Source organism: Heloderma suspectum, chromosome 2, assembly GCF_057233095.1.
Source record: "Heloderma suspectum isolate Gila_16-S chromosome 2, 16-S_ref, whole genome shotgun sequence".
Classification (NCBI taxonomy): domain Eukaryota; kingdom Metazoa; phylum Chordata; class Lepidosauria; order Squamata; family Helodermatidae; genus Heloderma; species Heloderma suspectum.
The window spans coordinates 296,864,945-296,888,383 of record NC_139459.1 but is presented as its reverse complement, the minus strand read 5'-3'; the positions used below and the strand labels follow the sequence as shown (position 1 = coordinate 296,888,383).

The 23,439-nt window shown below is 42.8% G+C and overlaps 2 protein-coding genes across 3 annotated transcripts in view; one reads left to right on the top strand and one right to left on the bottom strand.

Moving 5' to 3' along the window:
- The window catches only part of TKT (transketolase), a 42,073-nt gene extending 41,122 nt beyond the window's left edge, over positions 1–951 (top strand). The window contains exon 14 of the mRNA XM_084839999.1: positions 480–951. Within this exon, the coding sequence (XP_084696125.1) occupies positions 480–667 (188 nt within the window). The 3' untranslated portion in view covers positions 668–951. The remainder of the gene's footprint in view (positions 1–479) is intronic.
- An 861-nt stretch (positions 952–1,812) lies between these two features.
- Positions 1,813–22,397, bottom strand: LOC146354863 (transmembrane protein 40-like). 2 transcript variants are annotated; one of them, XM_084840003.1, is made up of 11 exons: positions 22,147–22,397; positions 14,165–14,247; positions 11,592–11,648; positions 10,938–11,033; positions 9,673–9,708; positions 6,431–6,463; positions 5,328–5,396; positions 4,413–4,484; positions 4,253–4,327; positions 3,933–3,995; positions 2,636–3,088 (listed from the first exon to the last, which is right to left on the bottom strand). In XM_084840003.1, exons 2-11 carry the CDS (start codon positions 14,184–14,186, stop codon positions 3,069–3,071), a joined length of 543 nt encoding a protein of 180 aa, XP_084696129.1. In that variant the 5' UTR covers positions 14,187–14,247; positions 22,147–22,397; the 3' UTR covers positions 2,636–3,068. The 2 variants fall into 2 exon arrangements, with proteins under 2 accessions (XP_084696130.1, XP_084696129.1); XM_084840004.1 differs by lacking the exon at positions 10,938–11,033 and having other exon boundaries at positions 1,813–3,088; positions 22,147–22,378.
- Between the last annotated feature and the right edge of the window lie 1,042 nt (positions 22,398–23,439).

The following is a 23,439-nucleotide window of genomic DNA, read 5'->3' as shown; positions in this document are numbered from 1 at the left end:
GCTTGAGCCAGTTTTGCAGGTGCAGCATTTCAGCATTTCTGTGTTGCATGTGTGTTTCTCACTGTCTTGTGTGGAGCTACCAGCAATTCTTTTTTTACAGGAAGCAAATTAATCCTAAGGGCTGAGACAAAAGATGCTATTTCATGAATATCTGGGTGGAAGTCCACTGAATCCTCTTGACCGCTTGAGCCAGAGAAAGCTTTCTCTTCATGCTCAGCTCCTCTGCTCTCCTGTTGTCCTACTGAATGGATTCTTGGAGATCATCTCTGGAGATTGGGGTTCTAAAGCACTAATCATGTTCTTAAAAAGAAAAACTCTTTAGGGAAAAGCCTGTCATAGAACAAGCAGCTCTGTAACCTTCCCGATCCCTCTAAACTGTCCAATTGTTTTTCTTTTTAAATAGCTGCTTTAATCTGCTTACCAAGAAATAAAACCTGTTAGTCTCGACTTATCATCTGTCATATATCATCTTTCCTTAGGTGGAATTGGAGAAGCCGTCTCCGCTGCTGTGGTGGGAGAGCCGGGGATCACAGTTGCTCGCTTGGCCGTGTCTCACATACCAAGAAGTGGAAAGCCAGCTGAGCTGCTTAGGATGTTTGGCATTGATAAGGAAGGCATCATCCAGGCTGTGAAAGGGGCGGTGACCAAATCAAGAAATGCAGAATAGTTTGCATCATATACCCACTGTGTTATACTAGAGAGCAGTGTTTGTGGGTTTTGTTTTTATTTTTTTTAAAGCAGTACTGTAACTTTCAAACATGTGCTTAAAACTATATGCAGAGAGTTTTAATGAAAGAGAATTCTAATAAAAGTAAAAGCTTTGGGAGAAAAATGATGTTTGATCATTTTGCCAGCAAGGATTTTGTACCGTTATAAAGGAACATATGGAAAGCGCATGCTGAGAAGCCAGTGGCAGAAGGCATAAAACCAATATATCCAAGTTGTCTGTTCTACCCCGGCTTCCTCCGCACTTTGTATATAAAATTGCCATACTTTAATGTCATCATTCAGCATGCCCAAATGCCTTAATTCTTCTTTCTTCTCCAAACAATTCTGGAATGGTAGGTTATGCTGAGTGATTTTTCTCTAGTCCATACAGTGAGTTTCACGGCTGACTACAAGGACTGAATGTGGTGGTTGTCTTGCATCCGAGCCCACTTCCCATGGCGCCACACTAGCCCCAAGAACTGCTTTTGAATTGTTTCTGCTTCCTGTCATGTGCAGCTTTGACTTTTGGTCCAGCTTTGTCTCCCACCTTACCCACATGTATTGCATTTTGAAGAATTCACATACACCAGCTTGTTCCAAAGTATTTCCCATCTCAATGATACAGGAAAGTGTTCTCTAATGAAAATTTCAGTTCAACTTCCTCCTTCCTACACCAGGTTCAGGTAACACATGTCGGTTTATTTTCACCCAAGAATAAGGAGGGCCTGTCATTTCTTCCATGGCCTGGCTCCCCTCCTACGTTCGACCTGCCTCTGCCTCTGTTCTCCCTTTCCTACTTGCACTCACCCTCAGCATCGCCTAAATGCTGGGAGAAACAAACAATTGTCTGTTGATTTAGAAAGACTAAGGGCCACCTCTGTTCCCTGGAAATGCCTGCTTGAAAACAATGCTGACTGAGCAGGAATATCTGGGCATGGGCCCTGGCTCAGCCCTCACTCCTTTCCAGCAAACAGTAACCACGTACAGGGTTTCCTTAAGCTTTTCTGAGTTTTATGATCTATTATTAGCCTGTTCAACCATCTATGCTTAGAGCAAGTTTGAGCAAGCAATCTCAAGTGTATGGAGAAATCATACAAAGGTGAGCAGAGTGGACAGGAGTATATTTATTCATTATACTTATATCCTGTTCTGTGTCTCAGGAGTTCAGAACAGCTTGCATATTGTTTCCAGATGGTCTCCCATCCAGGGCCAGACCTGCTTAGCTTCAGCACATTTGTGTCTGAAGATGTGTAGCGGCTGTGGGAAGGCTTCCAAGCACAGCTTCTATTGCCCTCAGAATGGTTAACCACTAGTCTTCACCAATGGCTATACAGCTGGTGTTCCTCAACCAGAACAGCTGAGTTTTGGCAAGCCCTAGGCAGGCATGGATCTGTTTTTTGGTGGTTGGATCTACTTTTAGAACAGGGATGGGCACCTTGTGGCTTTCCAGATGTTTTGGCCTACAACTCCCATCAGCCCTAGCCAATGGTGACATCAGTTGTAGGCTAAAACATCCGGAAGGCCACAAGTTGCCCACCCCTGCTTTAGAAGCTCATCACTTTTTCCTAATGAAACCTGGGATAAGGAGCGTGAGAACTTTCCCAACCTAAAAAAGAAGGTTGGCAAGCAACCATTTCACCATTCAACACACCTTTGTCCTCTTACACAGATGAAACTTCAGGGCCTGCCCTGTCCTGTGCAAGAAAACACAGTGCAGCCTGTTTCCTCAGAAGTAAGTCCTAATGAGTTCAGTGGTGTTTACTGACAAGTAAATATGCATAGTGGCTCGCACTAAGTGCAGTGGGATAAAATGACGTTCTGCACCATCTGTTCTGAGCCAGACGTTTGATTCTGAAATGAGCTATGTGATGCTTGAAGAGGTGGGGTCATTTAGAAACAAAATGTACATACTCTATACATAGAATCTGCTAGTTGCCACATTAATAGTACCATTTCATATTTATTAAAATAGCCTTAATTCATTTTAAAACAGACATTATACAGTCTTCATTCAGGCCAGCAGGCAATGCAGCAAAACCAAAGTAAAAAGCCATTGTCCCCGTACGCTGGCATTATGGGAATTGCAGTCCAACATATGAGGACAGCACCAGGTTGGGAAAGGCTGGCCTAGCCCCCTTGAGCCTCTGCTCGCTGGGTAAGGAGGGCTGCCTCCAGGAACACTTGGAGCAGTCTCCATCTGGTGGCCGCATTGCATAAACTGACATTTCCTCCTGGGCAAGTCAGGGCTTAAGAATCAGAGCTGTGGGGATATTAAGAGTGCTAACAATTGATGTCGTGTTTGTGAAACCTGGTGCATGGTGTAAAAAGTCATTTTGTTAGGCTCTCATGAAATCTTCCATTTAGTTAACCTTTCTGAAACCTATACAATGAAAACAAAAAGAAAAACCCATCAGTAAGGTTTTCAAACACCTGCTAATGTTGTTTTGCTTTGTTTGGTTTTGAAATTCAAAGCACTTTCAAAAGGGAGAAAGATACCAAACAAAACGAGCCAGTGACAAATTGGGAGCTAAGTAATCCATGATTTGCTGGGACACTTGCTATGCACAAGCCATTTTTGCTCTCTGTATACAACCTCTGGTCAGTGTGATCGGAGGTTGTCAGCATGATGGGCAAACTCTAAGGCTTAAACAACCCAGAGGCTAACCCAAAACAAACCATGGGTTAACAGCTGGGTTGTTTAGCTCTTACACAGCACATCAGTCTGGGTTTGCATGTCATGCTGACAACCTCTGATCGCACTGATCAGAGGTTGCTTACAGAATCTGGAAGAGACTTTCAGGCAGCGTGTGTCCCTGTGAATTGTGGGTTAAATAATCCACACTAAGCTGCTGTGACGTGTGAGCCTGTGTCAACCTTTTAATGTAGCAATACACACACACACACACACACACCATCCTACTACACTTGCATAGTTAATTCAGGAAAATAGGACAGGAGAAATCTTCTACTGGCTATTACTTCCCATCCATCCCTGCTTTTTCTGCTCCTTTAGCCTGCTACACATTTACACTGGCACTTAGTGGGATCTTGGCTGTGCACATGTGACATGCAGATCTGAGGATTCTAGGAGCTGCTTTGAGACATATCACTAGCACTGTCTCTCCTCAGGATGAGACAAAAGCTTTTCTAAAATTAATTGCAGTATATCTGTGCTCAAAAGCTACATGGGGCTTTATACTGACACAGTAAGAGTGTAGTATTACCAGGCATTTTGACTCTCTGAAACAGGGGGATAAAACTTTCCAGGACACTTCGAATGCGGTACACTATTGGAAAACAAAAGATAGGTGGTTATGGACACAGCAACAAAAGCAAGAAAGCAGTGGGCAGGCATTGTGGTATCTCCATCTTAAGCACATGACTGTTTTGAGTGATCAAACCAGTACTACGTAAACCCCATTGAACACAATGCAATTTGATTTGGAGTAGTTGCACATAGGACTAAACTATAAAATGTGAAGCCATAGATGTAAATATGAAGCAGCTTTTGCTATCGACTAAGGTACACACACAAAATGCTTACCTAGGCCAAAATATATTCCAGTTGTTTCTAAGGCTGCAAAGGTCATCAAGCCAATACCAAGAGAAATGTACCAATCTAAAAAGATACATATTTGTTGTATATTAAAGTTTGTTCCCGGTTTTGTCCCCAATTAAATCAATACATTGCAATGTTGACTTACCATTATATTTATAATAGCAAACTAATAAGGTTCCAATGGCAAAACAAAGAATGACAAAATGGAAGAATTCATCTGAAATGAGAAAGCAAAAACACAGACTCAAACTCAAAGGAATTATTTCCAAATTTTCTGACACTAGTGAAGACCTTCAGCTTTTGGACTATGTGTGAGAGAGACCAGATTATTCACATAGTTTAGATAGCAGCCAGTATATTTACTAGCTGCACTCAGCATAAATATGTACACTTTCCAGATGCATTATGCACCTTTAGATTTGAGTAATACAGAGCTTGAGTCAGCAACCTGCTTAGTCATATACATTATTTAAAATTTTGGAGTATGCCTTACATAATCCAGACAGGTAGAGATGCTGAGTTATGAGCATATTCAGAGATTAACTTGTTAAGAAGAATATAGCATATTTACTGAGAACTTTCAGTCTGGATGTCCAAGATGTGGAGTTTAACTATGATTATCTGATGTGCCTGATCTCGTCTTATCTCGGAAGCTAAGCAGGGTCAGCCCTGGTTAGTACTTGGATGGGAGTCCGCCTGGTAATCAGGCTTCTTGCAATTGAGCAGGGGGTTGGACTCAATGGTCTTGTAGGCCCCTTCCAACCCCATGGTTCTATGATTCTATTTAGTGTTGAGGAAAAGGCACTCTGCTCATGTTCTCATGTATGATTTCACTCTTACTTCGCAATCTAGGACAACCCTAGCATTTAAAACTGATGGGTTGGATCCGGATTTAGTCATACTTAGTGCAGACCCATTGAAATCAGTAGGACTTAAGTTAGTTTTCAGTGGGTTCATTCTAAGTGCGACTAAATCTGGATCCAACCCAGTCTCTGGGGTTGAGCCCTGGATCATATTGAGCAATGTTTGTGATTACATTTGTGGTCTCTTAAATACTTACCATCTTTTCGTATACCTGGTATACACCATCTTGGGTGGAGAGGCAAGTGGCTGGCACCATTTCCATACACTATGGGAAATTAAACTTGAATTAAAGGAATAGTCTGACAAACCCCTTTATCCAAGGAATGGCCTGAAGCTGGAAAATAACAATTTAGCCAATCGGTTATTTTAGGGCATTTCCAAATGGATGGCTCCTAACACTACCAAACAAAAGACATAGTGTGGCTCTAACATTTTCCTCCTCAACAGGTTTGTGTGTGTGTGTGTTGTAGGAAGAAAAAGGATGGAACAAGCAGTAGGAGAACAAGGGAAGGTTACAAGTAGAAGACAACATCATCTGGACTTCCCATAAAATTCCATGAATGAGGCTAGTTGATTGTACATTGACTGCCTCATCTGATACAGTACTGGGTAGGAACTAAATTTCCCAGATCAGTCCAGGACTGAGCACAGATGTCACATGCCATTCCTCACCTAATTCCAAAAGACCCTCTTCTAGCCCTTTGGGTCCTACCTTTGTTTTGGCTCCAATATCCCAGTTACTCTCTACATATCTTTCCCCCAAGCATTAAGATGGCTACTTTAGGCTAACTTCAGGAAAGGAAAATGGAGGAAGGGAATCGGGGGGATCTGGTATAAAGAAGCATACTGAGATTGGAAGATAAGAGGTTGGATCCAGATTTAGTCATACAGAGAGGACCCTTCCTCTCAAAACAGAGCCTGGATCCAGCTCCATATGGGAGTCAATCAACAGTGCTCCACCGACTTCTTTGGAAAAAGGGGGAGGGGTTGCAATAAGGACAACCACTGACGGAGGGAGCCCTTCTGTATTCCCTGCGGCTGCACCAGCGACTGGGGGCGAGCCAGGTCCATCCGGTTACTCCAAAAATTAGCCAGTATATGGGGCACATGGGATATGGTGTTTTTGCTTTCACATTTGATGTCCTTTCTGAAAGTCGATAACGAGCCAGGACATGGAAGATGGTGCAATATTTAAGCTTTCCTACCCCAGCGGATAACTAGAGTAATACATGAGAAGGAAAAGGTACAAGTTATATAGGTAGAAAACCCACAAATGTTTAATCTGTCATTTATATTTACCAGCTGCAGGTGTCTCTTCTTTCCTCATACCCTCTGAAAAAGAACAAGATTTACAGCAAGAAAGACAGACCGCAAAAGGGCTTCAATTATACATGTCATACTCATTACAACACCAGGATGTGTGACTACGTGTGGCTCTTCCCCTCAGAAATAAACATTTCAGCCTTGTAAAAAGTTACTTTCTCCACTCACCAGGGTTTCCTGACGATAATTCATTAACCAGAACAGCTGAATTGTCTTAAACATGCACAAACGTTTGGTTTGGTGACCACGTGAGGGAGGCATGAGAAACTTGAAACATCAAAAAGGCAGCAAAAGTAGATACAAAACAAAACAGGAAGCCTACAGTTACAAAAACATAACTTGATGCCAGAGTGCAGGGGCGTTTCCAGGTGAGGCTTTTATTTCTCCATCAGCCTGCCTCATTCACAGCTGTTTATGGCGGGGTCCAGATGACATTGTCATCTTCCACTTGTGACCAGCCTATAGTTTCTTACCGCTTCTTCCTTTTTCCTTAATGTAGAAAATCCATTAAGGAGAAAAAGATGGAACAGCTGCATAACACCTTCCAATTGCTAACACTAAGAACCCTACATTTGGGAGCACCCTAAGAAAATACAAACCCCCCAAAGGCCGTAAAAAATATCTAGCGCCTTTGTTCAGGCATACCTTTTCTTTAAATTGCTTGATATACCCACATCCCTTCAATTAACATATTTGGGGCCCTAACCCTTAAATTAAAGACTTCAGCAATTCATGGAACGAGAATTGCCGGATGTACAAGCTGGGTTTCGAAAAGGCAGAGGAACTAGAGACCAAATTGCCAATATCTGCTGGATAATGGAGAAAGCCAGGGAGTTTCAGAAAAACATCTATTTCTGTTTTACTGACTATTCTAAAGCCTTTGACTGTGTGGATCATAACAAATTGTGGCAAGTTCTTGGTGGTATGGGGATACCAAGTTATCTTGTCTGCCTCCTGAGGAATCTGTATAACGACCAAGTAGCAACGGTAAGAACAGACCACGGAACAATGGACTGGTTTAAGATTGGGAAAGGAATATGGCAGGGTTGTATACTCTCACCCTACCTATTCAACTTGTATGCAGAACACATCATGCGATGTGCTGGGCCTGATGAAGCCAAGGCTGGAGTTAAAATCGCTGGAAGAAACATTAACAATCTCAGATATGCAGATGATACCACTTTGATGGCTGAAAGCGAGGAGGAGCTGAGGAACCTCATGATGAAGGTGAAAGAAGAAACTGCAAAAGCTGGGTTGCAGTTAAACCTCAAAAAAACCAAGATTATAGCAACCAGCTTGATTGATAACTGGCAAATAGAGGGAGAAAACGTGGAGGCAGTGACAGATTTTGTCTTTCTAGGCGCAAAGATTACTGCAGATGCTGACTGCAGCCAGGAAATCAGAAGACCTTTACTTCTTGGGAGGAGAGCAATGACAAATCTTGATAAAATAGCGAAGAGCAGAGACATCACACTGACAACAAAGGTCCGCATAGTGAAAGCAATGGTATTCCCCGTAGTAACCTATGGCTGCGAGAGCTGGACCATAAGGAAGGCTGAGCGAAGGAAGATAGATGCTTTTGAACTGTGGTGCTGGAGGAAAATTCTGAGAGTGCCTTGGACTGCAAGAAGATCAAACCAGTCCATACTCCAGGAAATAAAGCCAGACTGCTCACTTGAGGGAATGATATGAAAGGCAAAACTGAAGTACTTTGGCCACATCATGAGAAGACAGGATACCCTGGAGAAGATGCTGATGCTAGGGAAAGTGGAAGGCAAAAGAAAGAGGGGCCGACCAAGGGCAAGATGGATGGATGGTATTCTGGAGGTGACAGACTTGACCTTGGGGGAGCTGGGGATGGCGGCGGCTGACAGGAAGCTCTGGTGTGGGCTGGTCCATGAAGTCACGAAGAGTAGGAAGCGACTGACCAAATAAACAACAACAAACCCTTAAATCAAGGTGGCTGCGCACATTACGTGGCAGCAAATAAGTTTTCCCAACACATGTTCATATGGCAGTGAGTCCTGGCCAATACTGGCTCCCTAGCATATGTCTCCTTATGATTCCTGCATGCAGTGGTAAATGCTCCTGGAGTACACGTGTCACTTTTATGTGTACATAGAAAAATATTTTGTACATGCAAAAAAAACAACAAGTAATGCAGTCTCCTGTCTTTAACTTATTTGGGTTGGGTAGTCCTATTCAGATGTTAAGAAAGGGGTCAAAACAAACACACTCTAGCCCCACCCTCTGCCACCATGTTCTTTGCTCTCTACTAGTGGAGGGGAGCTTTGTGAAGAGGAGAGTCTCCTGTACCCATGAAGGCTCTTGGCTAGAGCGCTCCCTCTCCTTGTGTGTTGTTTTTAACGCCTTTCTGAAAAGGGCTTTTCCATTAAGTAGTTCTACAATCAGTGGCGAATGTGGATTTTCTATTCTTTCTAGAATTCTCACAGCATTTGACCTGGTACTGAACTTAGTGATAAATTATGAGAGTGTGTGTGGATTATTATTATTATTATTATTTTTAATGACAGAACTCCATAACATTTTGTTATGGAACCCCATATGTTAGTGCCCACTTCTCTTAGGATGTAATCCTGTACTGAAGGCCCACCAGCAGAGGGGCTACAGGGCTTGATGGAAGCCTCGCTACATGGCCACCATGATGGCACAACACCCCAGATGTACCAGCGGAATTGCTGTGATGGGTGGAGAACAGGCCTTTCCCTACCAAGGCCTTTCTGTTTCAAACTGAACTTCCCAGAGGCTTTTCTTTTTTCATTAAACAACAGCAGCAGCAGGACTTTGTTATACATGTTTATCGTAGTCAGACCCTGGGTCAATACCAAGCTGCGGAGAATTGTGATCTGTGCGGTGCCATGGGTTGGCATCCGTTGGGCACCTGCTGAGGCCTGCACCCCAGTAGAGGGCCCAATGCTGATCTCCTGGGCCTGCTGTTCCTCCTCTGTGCTGTTGCTGCTTGCCCATTTGCCTTAAGCGAGCAGTGAGAAGACCACGGTGCGGAAACAGTAACCCCCATGTGCCTTGTTCTCTCTCTCTCTCTCTCTCTCTCTCTCTGAGGTGGTGCCAATTGTGTCCAGAGGAGAGGTGAGAAAATGGGCAGTGGGTACAGAGGTGGCCCCCCCTCAGAGCATCTTGCCCAAGGGCCTCCAAGGTCTGGAATGAATCAGCACTGGTTGCAATGTTAGATCACTTACCTGTTTCATGGTATGGAATTACTTCTTTGGGTTGATCTAAAAATGACGTGCAGACACAGAATAGATAAAATTACTGTTTGTTAGTTTACATTTCTGACGCACTCAAATTTATGTTGGTGTAAAAGCAGGGAAGCTTTTTCAAATGAAAAATATTTGGGAAATGACAACAGGATCTTTATATGAAGAAAATTGTACCACCAGAAACACCTGTTTTACACGGTCAAAACCGGAAAAATCTTCAAGGGGCAAGTCCTCAGGAGGAGAGGGGCAGAAATGTAATACATTTCCTGTGGAACGCTGCTGAAGAGCTCAGCACCCTGCTTGTGGAGCCTGTTGCTAGAAAAAGGCTAATTTGAGACAAAGAAGTGGGTGCAAAGTAGCAGCAAACTGGGGCTGCAGAGTGGCTTACTCTGGAGATTCTGGGAAGGGGAGCACTGGATGTATGTCTGGGCTGTAGGGGTGATATCTCTGATGCCCTCTTTTGACCCCACCCAAATCACTGAAAAAGGTGAGTGCCGTTTGTGGTGGATGGCTGGGCCAAGGTAAAATGTTTGTGAAAGCTCCCTCTGTTTCAGCTTAGTACATCTGAACTCAGCCATTGGGGTTATGGGAAGGTTAAGATGGAAAAATGCTGCTATTTCCACAAGGGGGCTGATGAGCTCTCCGGGGACAACAGTCCAAGCCAAGGCTGGGTTATGTGTGGCCCACTGCTGAACCACCTGCCGCTTCCTCGTCCACCTCCTCCTGCCCCATGGTGTGTACACACCATCTAGATCAGCTACCTGCTGCTGGCTGGGGGGGAAGGGAGCAGTAGGCCAACACGTCTGGGGGGCACTAGGTGTGAAGGCTGATGAAGAACCAAGAAAATGTTTCTTGAGGCAGGACTCCCTTCCCCAAACGTCCCAGCACACCATTATCACTGGCCTTTGCCTCCAGGTACAGAGACTGAGCAGCTATTGCGCTGTGTACCCGTCTTTGACTTTAAGATAAAAGTATCCTGTTCTTATCTTGCGTTCAAGTTAAAACTTGACAGTGGGTTCCTCACTGAAGGCTGGCGCTTGAGATAGTTCCCAAGTCTTGTCAGGTTGAAGACCAATGCTCTAAACCAGCCTTCCCCAAGCTGGTGCCCTCCAGATGTTTTAGACTTCACCTCCCATCAGCCCCAGCCAGCATGGCCAATGGTCAGCAGTCCTAGGAGTCATACTCCAAAACATAGGGAAGGCTGCTTGAAACCCATGTCCCTCAAGAAATAAAGGCATAATGACCTTGCAACTGACTCTCTGTGGGAAGCTCTGCAAAAGAACTTTCATTCTCACTTCCTTCTTGTGATTCGGTTCTTTTACCTCGTTTTTGTTTCCTGCCTGTTAAATTATAGAGATAAAATAACATCAAGGATTTACTTACTGTATTGATGATGAACCACTGAGGAAGGAGGGTATTATTTACACAACTATACACACCTGCTAAGAACGGAGCTGATGCATGAGCACCTAAACACTATTGTCACAAGTGAATCACACTGCCAGTGTGCCAAATGCTACAATTCCCATTTGACATTGGCTTTATATAAGTGGCTGTACTTATCATTATCACACAAGATAATGTGTGATAATGTGTGACAGCCAAAAGCAGGCTGTCAACGTACAGGCTTGTCCTAAACTACTTAGGACTTTGGTTCAGAAATAGCACCCCAGCCCCTCCGCAAATGCTTACAGAAAAATAAGCAGAAACAAAATGGGTGTCTATTTCTTTAAAAATGTCACTTTGGCACAGCCAAGAACACAAAATATATAAAGCTTGCCTTCCATATGGGAATGATGCTTAGGGGGGATGGGTGGTGGTGGTTAATTTACCAACACAATAATTTCTGTTTGACCCAACACAACATACTAGTTTAGCCCCCCTCCCCTTTACATTACCTTGCTGTTTTGCTGTAGGAACTGAAGCAGAGGAATTTGAGTTATTCATTGCTGTGCCTGTAAAAACAAAAAGGAAAAGTAGCTGTATTAGATCAGAAGAAAAGTTCCAAAATCCATAGTTGGCCAATTAAAGTAATAAAATAGTGTGCGTGTTTTCAAAAGTTGAAGGGACTTTTCTTATTCTAAAATATTGTCCCTTGTTTCCAAACATCATAGTCCCATGGAACTGAATTGAAGTAGACACTACAACTCCAGAGGATCCAGTCCCTTTGAGAGCCTGACTGATACATCTCTTGTGGCCTGAAGTGCACAAAAGGAACCAGTCCAATTGTTTTAGACATGGAAGAGAGGAACTGTGAATTGTATTAGCCCTCACAAAAAGAATGTCTTTGAAACTTTACACTGTAGGTCATTAGACTCTAATAGATCCTTTCTAACCAAACCAGAAATAGACCTAATAGTTATGAGAATCATATTCCCCCAGCACCAATTCTGTGCACTTATATTATCTAGTATATCATGACATCACATGAGCATCCTATGATTTTCAAATAAAGTTGCTATAAAGCAACATATCAAGTGACATGCGAAGGGCTAGGGGAAAAACACTTTGGATTATCTGATATGTTGCTAGCTAGACAATTAAACCTTATTTTAAATATATTTTCTTTCTTTTTAATTTTATATAGAGATTTCTATCCCACCCTTCTAGTGCCCATGCACCACTTAGAGGGGCTTACAACAATTTAAAACTGTAATAAAACAATATATTTAGTAAAAATACAAAAAAATATAAAAGACAAAGTAAAATATGAAGGCCAGAGACCACAGTTAACATATAACTTTAAATAAAACATCAGTACTTAAAAAAACAAAAAGCTGCTGGAATAAAATGTCTTTACTAGGCAGCAAAAGCCAGTCAGAGAGGGGGCCACCAGAACTTCATGGTTCAATGTATACCACAATATTGGTGCAGCCACTAAGAAGGCCCTGTCTGGATAGTAATTATATTTGTCTAGCAAATATGTCATTAATATCTTAGAAGCAGTATTGATAAATGGTATGTGAGAATGGTTATAAAAGCATATTAAATATGCCCTGAAGACATTCTTGTTTCAATCCACCTTTGATGTGGGTAGGGTTGGTTTAACTGTTCTCATTTTGGAGTAATTTGGATTGGCAGCTAAGCTCATGTTTTGATGTTTGATGTGTTTTATCCTGATTTTTTTAACTGTTAGGGTAATCGGTTATTTTAACATTGTTATTGGAATTAATAATTGGAAGATGTATTGTATTATTTCTTGATTGTGAGCCACTTTGAGAAATTTTTAGTTTTGAAAAGTGACATTAAAAACTCTTAAAGAAATAGGGAAAAATAATTTGACAGTGAAAGGGAAAGTTGATGGCATCTTATTTACATGGAAGATAATACGTAGTAATGGCTATGAAATCTCAGTATTAGAGAGCTTTTGTACACAAGGCACTTATTGTGTGCTCATCATTCCTTATGGTTGTTTATGGGTTCTTTACATGACATCATAACCATTCAGTTTTACTTCTGTTTTTTAAGAGCACTTTCCTGACTTTTTTTAGTGCAGAGAATATGGAGTATTATTTCTAAAAGCAAAAGAAAACATATTTTCCTACTTGTGTAACTGCATTATTCCACTATAGCACAGTGCTACCTAGAGGTTATATAGGGGAAAAGCAGAAAAGGAAAGGCTCTTTGTGTACAGCTCTGCTCTCAATTCTGCAACAAAACCAAAAGTAGATACAGCAGATTACAGCAGATTAACAGTGTCATTTAGAAAAGATAATTAAGTCTTAAGTGAGAATTTAAAGATACATATTTTCAATCCTTATGTATCTATTCACTTGCACACTGTACAATTTTCAAAACAATAGGCTTCCAGAAAAATGACAGTTAATCTGTGTAGCAACTAATTTATTGTGTTGCCTACGCTTTCATAGACAAAAGCCAAATTAATGTTAATATTAATATCAATATTAATATTAATATCAATATTAATATTAATATTAACAGGCTATTAAAATTGGATTAAAGACACACTTAAGTTAAAGACTTAGACTGCACTGAATTATTATTTTCCCCTATAGTTCTTTTTGTATGCAGCCATAAGTGCCATTTTCATTTGACAGCAGGCTGATCAAGGCAGCAATCCTATATCTTTTGACCTGGAAGTAAGTCCCACTGAATTCAGTGGGACATCTGAGTAGACATTGCACTGTTAAGCAAGCTTCCTTTTTTGTATTGACTTTTGTGATCAAGTGGTCTTAGACTGTCTGAAGTGCATTATGGCGTCTATGGTTGATGCCTGTTGGACATGCTGGCTTGTGGTTTGTCCTGCAAGCATTGATTGTGGAGTCCTTCCGAGACCTACTTCCATTTGATTCCCCCTATATGGTGATTGCAGAAAGTCATTGTGGAAAACTACTTCTCTGAAATGATTAAATATGCCTTAAACTAAATTCCATACCCGCAAGTAAATGACTGTCATCTGCCTGAAAGAAAACAATGCAGAGTAGTTGGGGGGGAAAAAACACCAACTGACCTGTAAAGTTACTATTTATCATTGACTCTTTGGTAGCTGCGCTGTTCTGTTAGCCTTTCTGTTTCAAAGATGAACTGTGCTGCCTGAAAGACAAAAGGGAAATATGAATGGTTTATGTATTCATTTTAGTACTTATTAATAATACTTATACACCACTTAATGTAATAAAATCTCTCAGCGGTTTACATAGAAATACTAAAAATCACATTTAAAATACACTATGAAAAACTATTTCAACTACAATAACAATAAAAAGCAATACAAGGAAGAGTTGGTGATGTAACTTTGCCAGAACAATGACTACTGGGTGTACCTCACTCATGATATCACTCATGCACCGTCACAATCCAGTGTTAGGTAACCGAGATCAACTTTCTCAGGCAACTTGATTCACAACAGTAGGAGCAGTTTCAATGCATTGCAGTGTTGTTGGACAAATTAATATCTTTGAGCAAGCAAGACTGCTGGGAGCGAAAGGGCTTGATAGGTCAGCCAAAAATGGCAGCAGTCAAATTCAGAAGAGAAGAGCGGGAGCGGCAACTTAAGGTTCCTGCCAGCATCATGGTAAGCAAAGACAAAATAACCATTTTAAAATATATTCCTGGATTATAATTGATTTGGGTTTCTTCATTCTGAAGTTCAGTTGTTCCTGGTTAAGAAGAGATGGAGGGGGCAATCCTATGGGGATAGGCGGCTGCCTCTGAACACAGAAGTGACCGCCTATCCAATGCAGGGCCAGCAGAGCGCAGAGGGGATCTTCACCTCCGCGCTCCGGCCGCCCTGCATTTGCGGCTAGACGGCCAATTTCGGCTGTCTTGCAGCAGTGCTTCGGAGTGGCAGGGGCAGCCGGATGACATAGGAAGCGTTGTACCAGCCCTTCTGAGGTCCCCTCCCCTCCCCTCATAAGAGCAGTTGTTCCATGCTGCTCTTATGAGCGCAGAGCCCAAGACCATCTGCACCGCCTACAAGGTGGCAGGGGTGGGAGACGATTTTCTGGGAATTGTCCTTGGAGCATGGGCTCCGAGGTCAGTTCCTGAAAACTGACGAATCCTATGGCTGTCTAGTTGCTGTCTAGCGGCCATAGGATTGCACCCTTGAAGAATTTCAGAGCAAGACCAGTCTCTAGTAAAGTTGTCACATCTTAGGTTTCACCCAAAGCTTCAGGGTGTGAGACTCCTTCTCAGGTCTCCATAGAAGGTGTTAAATCCCAGGGCAAGGGGACAAGCTACTTTGCCATGGCCCATTCTCTTACTTTTTAAAGTTTAAGCCAACTTATTTTCAGCATGTTTGTCCATTCTCAGTATTGATTTCTGTGGGAGGGAATGGGGCTGTTAACACAACACGCTAACCCACACTCAGTGATTGAGTGTTGTTTGTTTGTTGAACCATGGGTTAGCGTGCTGTCTGAACCTAGGACATTTTCATCAGGGTTGTTAATGTGGATTATTTTTCTTAAAGAAGCCACCTTGAGAACCCATGGTTTGTTGTTAGGTTGTTCAGGGTGGTTAACAAGTCACATTTCATGGTTAACAAGCCACGCTGCAGACATTCAGACAACACGTTAACCCACATTCAACAAACAACCCATGACTCAACAACAGCCACACTCAACCACTGAATGTGGGTTAGCATGTTGTCTGAATGGCCTCAGTGACTGTGTACAAGAAACACATATTGGAAACACATGGAAAAGGGCAACGTCGCTGCACTAGGAGCCAGCTGGAAGAAAAGGCTTGCAATCTCTTTTGAAGAAAAATAACTAGGTGTTACCTGGCTTTAGTCCCTGCACCAATGACAGGGCTGGCCTACTATTGGCTATTGGAGAGCACTCTTCATGCGCTTCATTTGGTCTTTAGGCAGCAACTTTCCTGAATTCATTATTGGCCTTTCCCAACCCCAATTCCATGGGTAATTAAACATTAGAGCATACATACAATACTAGCCAAATCTTAAGATCAGGAAAATAAACTGTCAGAACAACAACTGGAAGACCAAACATCGCCTCCAACACCAACCAGGCAAACTTGTTTTTAGCAATGTAATTGAAAGACTGGAGGGTTCCACAGTTCAGAACTCTAAACACCATGAGACAGAGTGACACACACTCCTTGGCCTGTCCTTGTTGTATGTCTTCATTAACAGGGAGACAACTTTTTTGCCCCCAAGGGCCACGTGAGCCGGTGGATGGGTGGTTGGAGGCTGCATGCCAGTGTACATAATAGGAGCAAATGATGGGTTGGGCCAATGTACTCCGCACCCCATCTCACACTCAAATACACACACACACTCATGGGGAGAGGAGGGTTGTTGTTCACCGCCTTTCACATTGCAATCATGCCTGCGTTTTCCCCAGCCCACCAAACAGCTTAAATAAATATTTCTCCTCTCCTTTCCTACCTTCTCCTACCTATCACAAGTTTCACTGTCTCTTTACTAACTCTCTGCTCCAGTTCACTAATCCTACAGTGAATGGTTATGTCCCCTTAAGACTCAAAATCCCTGAGGGGAGGCTACAGGGAAAAAAACTCAGGCCTGACACACTTGGAAGCAAGATGGGATGGCAAATGATTGTGGTCACATTTGCATCTAGACTTTTTAGCACACTAAATAAGTATAGATGCATATGAGCAACACATTATTGCACATTTATTTTATGTGAAAGGCTGGATGGTACCTAATCATTGATTCAAACTTTTATGTCCTGATTTCAGGCCCATAGGAGATAGCATGCAAGTACATCTTCTGATCTGCTGCCTCAGCTGTTATTGGCGTCATGTGCAGATCACGTGGGCAAATTGAGAGTAAGAATGAGAGGTGCAAAGGGCTTCTCCATATGGAGCTTTTATCCTGCTATGGAGATTGGTTACTCACAGATGTTTGTGGGCCCTTTAGATGACATTGTCAACCTCCAGGGCGTTTCCCACACTAAGAATGCAATCCTATGCAAGTTTAGACAGAAATAAGTCCTACAATTCCCAGCATGCCCCAGCCCCATGGGAATTTTTTCATTTAAACGTGCATAGGATTGCACTCTAAATGACCTTTATTCCATTTTTTAAAAGATCAGAGATAATAAGCTATCAAATTACCGTGCTTGAGTTCTGCTTGAGTTCCCTCATGAAAACCCGCAGTAAGAGGAGCTAGACCACAGCGCCATCTAGCAGTTGTATAATTAAACATATTGAAGACTCAGATAAGGGGGAATGGGGAGGGGGGACAGGAAGCATGTGTAAAGGGAGTCTACTGCGATCCTGCATTTAAAATGGAAGCAGAAAGACGCATTTTAAATGTGGGATTTTAGGCTGGTGTAGAGATGCTCATGGTATAATGGAGCTAGAGAAGAAGGAGGGAGAAATTTCCTTAATTTGTTTAATTAATTATCTAATTTTTAAATTGACATTTCCAAAGTGGCTTATAAACAAAACAAAACAACACAAAACCAGGATTAAACAAAGAAAAACATTAAAAATATGAATAAAGTTGGTGGAATATACCATAGAACAACATCTCTAAAATCAATTGAAGACCTAGGCAAATAAAAGAACTCTTAGCCCAGCACCTAAAACTAATCAGAGCTGGCACCAACCAACCAAGCAGCCCTGAGAGGGCATTTCAAAGTCCCTGGAAAGGACTTTAAACCACCTGCCACCTGCCTATCCTTTCACAGCAGAGGTACCCAGAAGAGGGCCTCTGATGCAGACCTTATCACATAGGCAGGATTCATGTGGCATAGGGCGGTCCTTAAGGTACTCCAGTCCTGAGCTAAACATGGCTTTAAAGGTTATAATCAGACTTTGAATTGTGCCCAGATCAAACGGGATTCAAGCTGTTTCAACACTGGCAAGATCCATCAGTACTCCTGTTCCTGTGTTCTGCGCCAATTGCAGTGTCCGGATAGCCTTCAAAGGCATCCCCATCAGTGATTTGTCTAATTTGGGGGTGCCATTTTGCACCCTGTCCCAATATGGGGAGAGTTGGGGGCTGAAAAAAAATAATGGGGGGGCTTACCTCTATTTTCCCCCTTCCTTTAAACCAGGGGTGAGCAACTTGTAGCTCCCAAGGTGATTCGGCCTGGAGCTTCCAGGATCATTCACCATTGGCTATGTTGGCTAGGGCTGATGGGAGTTGTAATCCAAAACATCTGGAGGGCCACAAGTTGCCCACCCCTGGTTTAAAAAGATGCCAGCCTTGTTGGTAGCTTCAGCAGCAGGAGTGGCACTCTGGCCACCACCACCATCACCACCATGCTTTCTCCCGGAGTGTCCCAGGAGTGATGTACAGCTTCATGCCACACATCCCATATTTGGAACAGGACGTCCAAACTGGAAGCCTGATCCCTAAGGGGAAGTGCAACACTGTCCAGAACAGGTTGAATGCCACCTCATCAGTCAGGAAAAGAGGAAGTTGTTTTATGCCAAGTTAGACTAATGGTTCAGCAAGCCCAGAACTGTGTACTCTTGAATCACAGTGGCTCCCCAGGGTGTCTCCAGGTTTTCTTACATACTACCTCCTCCCTCACCTTAACTAGAGATCCCAGAGACTGAACCTAGGACTTTCTGCATGCACTCTACCACTGAGCTATGATCCCGTCCAAAGAAGCCACATACCAACAACACCTCGGTCTTATCTGGACTGAGCATCAGTTTATTAGCTCTCATCCAAACCATGCCACTGGACATCTGTGTAGCATATCTACCATCCCAGTTGCATTAGATTAAAAGGAGAGATAGAGGTGGGCATCATCAGCATGCTTATGACACATCATGCCAAGTACCCAGATGACCTCATTCATTGGTTTCATATAGATATTAAACAATATTTGGGGGGTGGGGAGATAGGACCCCTGCAGTCCTGAACATCTGGTCCAGAAGGATTCCATGGTTGCCAGTATCTGAAGGTACTGAGGGGTCCAGGAGAATTAGCAGGGCCACACTCTCAGTCCTCCTAACATGAGCATAGGTCCTCCAGCAGGGCAATCAAGGCAGGTTCACTGGCAAAACCGGGGTGGAAGTCAAATTGAAATGGATCCAGATAATCAGCGTCATCTAAGAATATACCACAGCCCCCACTCACGCAAACACCTTGCCCCAAAGGAGAAGATTGCCACCTGCTGATTGTTATCACCATCTTCTGGATCCATTTAGACAGGAGGATCAAAAATTGAAATAGGGCCACTTGTAGGGCTATCTTATGGCAATTATATGCTGTGTCTGCTGGCCTTCTGATGAGATGCTTGTTCTTGGAGGACTGATCTGCAGAGGCACCATCTACTCTGTTGAACTTTCACTCCCCAACACTAAGGTCCCGCCCCCTCCCTTGGGATGATCTTTGTGCTTACTCTGTAACAGCCTTCTCCAGTTTGGTGCCTTCCAGTTGTGTTGGACTACAACTGCTATCATGCCTACCCAGTACTGCTCATCACATCAGGAGGGCACCAGGTTGGGATAGGCTGCCCTGTAGCTATAGCAGACATTATATAGTATGCACATTCATGCTCTGTGTATGTGCTTCCCAAATGCTGATACGACTCAGAGGAACACGTTTATACTCACAGTGTACACATTCAGAAAGAACCTGAATAAATATGAGGTGGCAACTGCATGTACTTCTGTATGCTCATACTCATGTATGCACATTCTTTGGGTATGCATATGTTGATGTGAATTGTTGAACATGTGCTAACTGCATACCCATTCACAATGTTTGCTTCTAAAGCATACAGATAGTAATAGAAGTACAATAGATCAATTTGTTTGCCGAGCATACGTGGTTGGTCACTAGCTTTTAAGTGATTAATTTGAAAGAGATGGAAACTGAGACTCACTCATTGAAACTTTTTTTTTTTAAACCTCCTTGAAACACAGAAAACATAACAGAAACTTGCTTCACAACAGACACACCTTTGCAAGCATGATCACCCCATGGAAAAGCAGACATGGTGAAAAAAGGGCCACCAGTGTGGTGTAGTGGTTTGATTGCTGGAATAGGAATGAAGAGACCCAGGGTTTAAATCCACAGTCAGCCGTTAATCACTGGATGACCAGTCACCCTTTCTCAGGCTAATCTACCTCACAAAGTTGTTGTGAGGATGCAGTGGTGGTGGTAGTGGAAAGAACCTTGTACAACACCCTGCCCCGCCTGATATTTTATGTTATTTATTTAGATCCTTGGATATTTTTTCTTAAACAGGGAGGCTGACATGCTGCAAAGCAAAATGCTGGTCCCTAGCCCCATCTTTATTTCCCAGAATGCCTCTGGGCCCCACGTGGCATTCTTGGCTAAGTTACTTGTTTCTGAGCTTCATCAATTTGTGCAGAAAACAGTGGTTTCCAAAGAGTGGTTTTGTATTTTGGAGCTGAGATCCCACCTCTAGCTTGTATTTGTTCTTGGGTAAATTTCCTTTCTTTTAGCCTCACCAGTTTGCCTTCTAGGAAATGGGTGGTTTGTGACTAGCCGTGCTCACTGAGGTGGCCATTTTGTGACAGCACCTATGACACATTCTCAAAATTCCAGATGTGCCCACTGACCCAAAATGTTTGGGGTCCCCTGATCAAATATTTTTCCTTATTGCTCAGGACCGGCTCCAGGTCAGAGGGAACTTTTTACAAAATGCTCAGAGGTGAGTCTCTCCAATAGTGATGCCCCTGCTCTCAGACACCGATTTGTTCACTCCCCTGTCTCCCTGGTTACTCCCTGGGCCATAGGTTCATTTGGTGGCCCTGGCGGGCTCTGGTAAGCCACCTGCCATTTTAACTTCCCAAAATATTTCATAGTTACACTATATTGGCTGCTCTGGCGGGCACTGTGGAAAATTTAAAATGGCAGCTGGTTTCCCAGGCACTGCTGACAGACAAGCCCATAGCCAAGGGACTAGGTGCACCCAGAATCAGCACCAGTGGACCCTGCTGGGCTGCTTGGGTCCTGTCAGCTGCCTGAAGATGCCGGTGCTATTGCAGGCCCTATTACAGGTAATAGCTCACTATACCTGATTTCTGATCAGTATCCCAAAGCAATCAGATCCTGTCCAACCCACCAGCAGCAACTAGGGAGTGATCTACTCACACGGATTTACTTCTGTGTCCTATTATTTTCCCTCCCTAGAATTCACTTTCATATTTAGTCCTAATTCTGCCTTGGCTTTCATTCTTGGCTATGGCCGAGCTTTGTCATCCAGAAAAATACATAAGAGTAGTAATGGAAAGGATATTAAAAAATAAGTCCTCGGGGGGATGCCAAGGGGTGCGTCAGGAGAGTTGTGGGATCAGGCCGCATGATGTCAGTTGAAGGGGATCTCAGAAGTGTCATCCCTTGAAATGCTCACTGCACTGTTGATTTGGGGTAAATCTACACCACAAATTTAAACCTACTAAAAGTGCAATCCTATGCATGTTTAGACAGAAAAAAGTCCTACAGCTCCCAGCATTCCCAGGCAGCCATTCCCCAGCCATTGCAACCTAAAAGTGGTTTAAGTGTCATAGATTTCCCCTGAAGCCCTGGAAATTTTATCTTTGTGATGACAGTGGAAATTTTGTGTTAAAGATCACTGTCCCTTCTCTCCCTAGACTACAAATCCCATGGTCTCTTGGCTGAGAGCAATTAGCATTAAATCAATTTAAAGCCTGGTTAAATCTGTAGCACAGAGACATACCATAAACGTTGCTGCTAACTTAAACAGCTCGTGAAAATCACAGAAAAAAAGTTTCTACTGTGCCTTAGTTACTTTCATTGGAAACCAGCACAAATAACTTTGAAACCCCTCCTTAAGCAAACGTTTGGAAATCATATTTCATATCTAACACAAAGATTACCAACCCAAGCATCATCCAATAATGGCCATTTAAAGACAAAGCCAGCAAGGGTTTAACCAAGAAGAATCAAACGCGTTGGTCAAATGAAATATAGGGAGGGTTCTATCTTTAACAGTGGCCTACAAATCATTCTAAATAAGTTTGAAACATAGAACACACTAACAAGGCACTTACCCTACAATGGTCAGACTTTCAGAACAGCCCTGTTGTTTTCAGCTAACACACCAGGGGTTAGTCAGGATCTAACCCACAAGTAAATTAACGCTTTTCTGAAATAGTAACACAGAAGAATATAAAACGTTCAGAGGCGACTCTCAGAAACAAGACTTTCTGGTCTGTTGAGCTGCGCTCCTCTTTCTCCTGCTATGAAACATCCTATCAGATGACATCACTCCACAGGCTGTGTTACTAATTGCTGCAAAAGCTGCATGCTAAGGGTTCATGCTAATTTCATTTAAACCTAGCTGTTTCGTAATAATGCATTGGTACATTCGACTAAGGTTACCTTTTCCTGCTTGTGGTAAGAAGGATCTTACACAAAACATGACTTTCCCCAAATTGTACTAAGAAGCTGAAAGTAATCGCTGGGAGGTTTTTAAACGTCTTCCTCTGAACTGGAGTTGTGGGCTTGCATAGGGCTAAGAATTCTGATCCTTCTGTTGTCTGGAAATTTAGACCCTCCAAGATGTTGACTATCTAAAATCCGTCTCAGGCCATCTATTTAGTTAGATCTATTTAGTTTAAATGTATGTTTTTGTTGAGAATACAGATAATGCATTTCCATATAGCTGGTATATAAGTTCATACTTTGGAGACCAACCTTTTCTTCTTTGGAAGTCAGGAGGAAGTTTGCTACTTAATTGAATGGGAGCCTTCGGAAATCTTATTTCATATCCTTCCTTGTCCCTCCCCAGCAATCAGCAAAGTGCTGTCTGGGAAATGGGAGGTTAAAAATGAGGATTGTGTTCTAATTTAGCTCATAGCTCCACGTCTTGCCTAGTTTGGTGTGACACGCATAATTGCTTCTAATACTTTGGCATTCACAGCATGCAGTTCTTTGCAACTTCAGAGCAGGGAGCAGCAACACAGCTGTAGGTGTTAAGTTTATCCAACCTGCCCTTTGTAGGAATATATGCCTTTCAACAGAGGAGACAAGGATTATGGAGGGCCAGTGGCACTGCTAGGGCCAAAATCCAGAGACCCAAAACCCAGGAGGGGCCCAGATGACCACCAAGAGAGCAACATGTGATGAGGACAGCAGAAACAAATTCCACGCTATTCCTGTAGTCCAGATGATGCTATGACTTCAGTGGGTTTAATGTGTAAAACTGCACACGCTCAGGATATATTATTTTTATCAGGGCTGGCAAACAGTTCAGTTGTTCTAATATATCTGGAATGTAGGAGCAGTTTGTAAAGCATGGAAAGGCAATTGTGGCTGTTGCAGTTCCCTCTAGGAGGAGTATG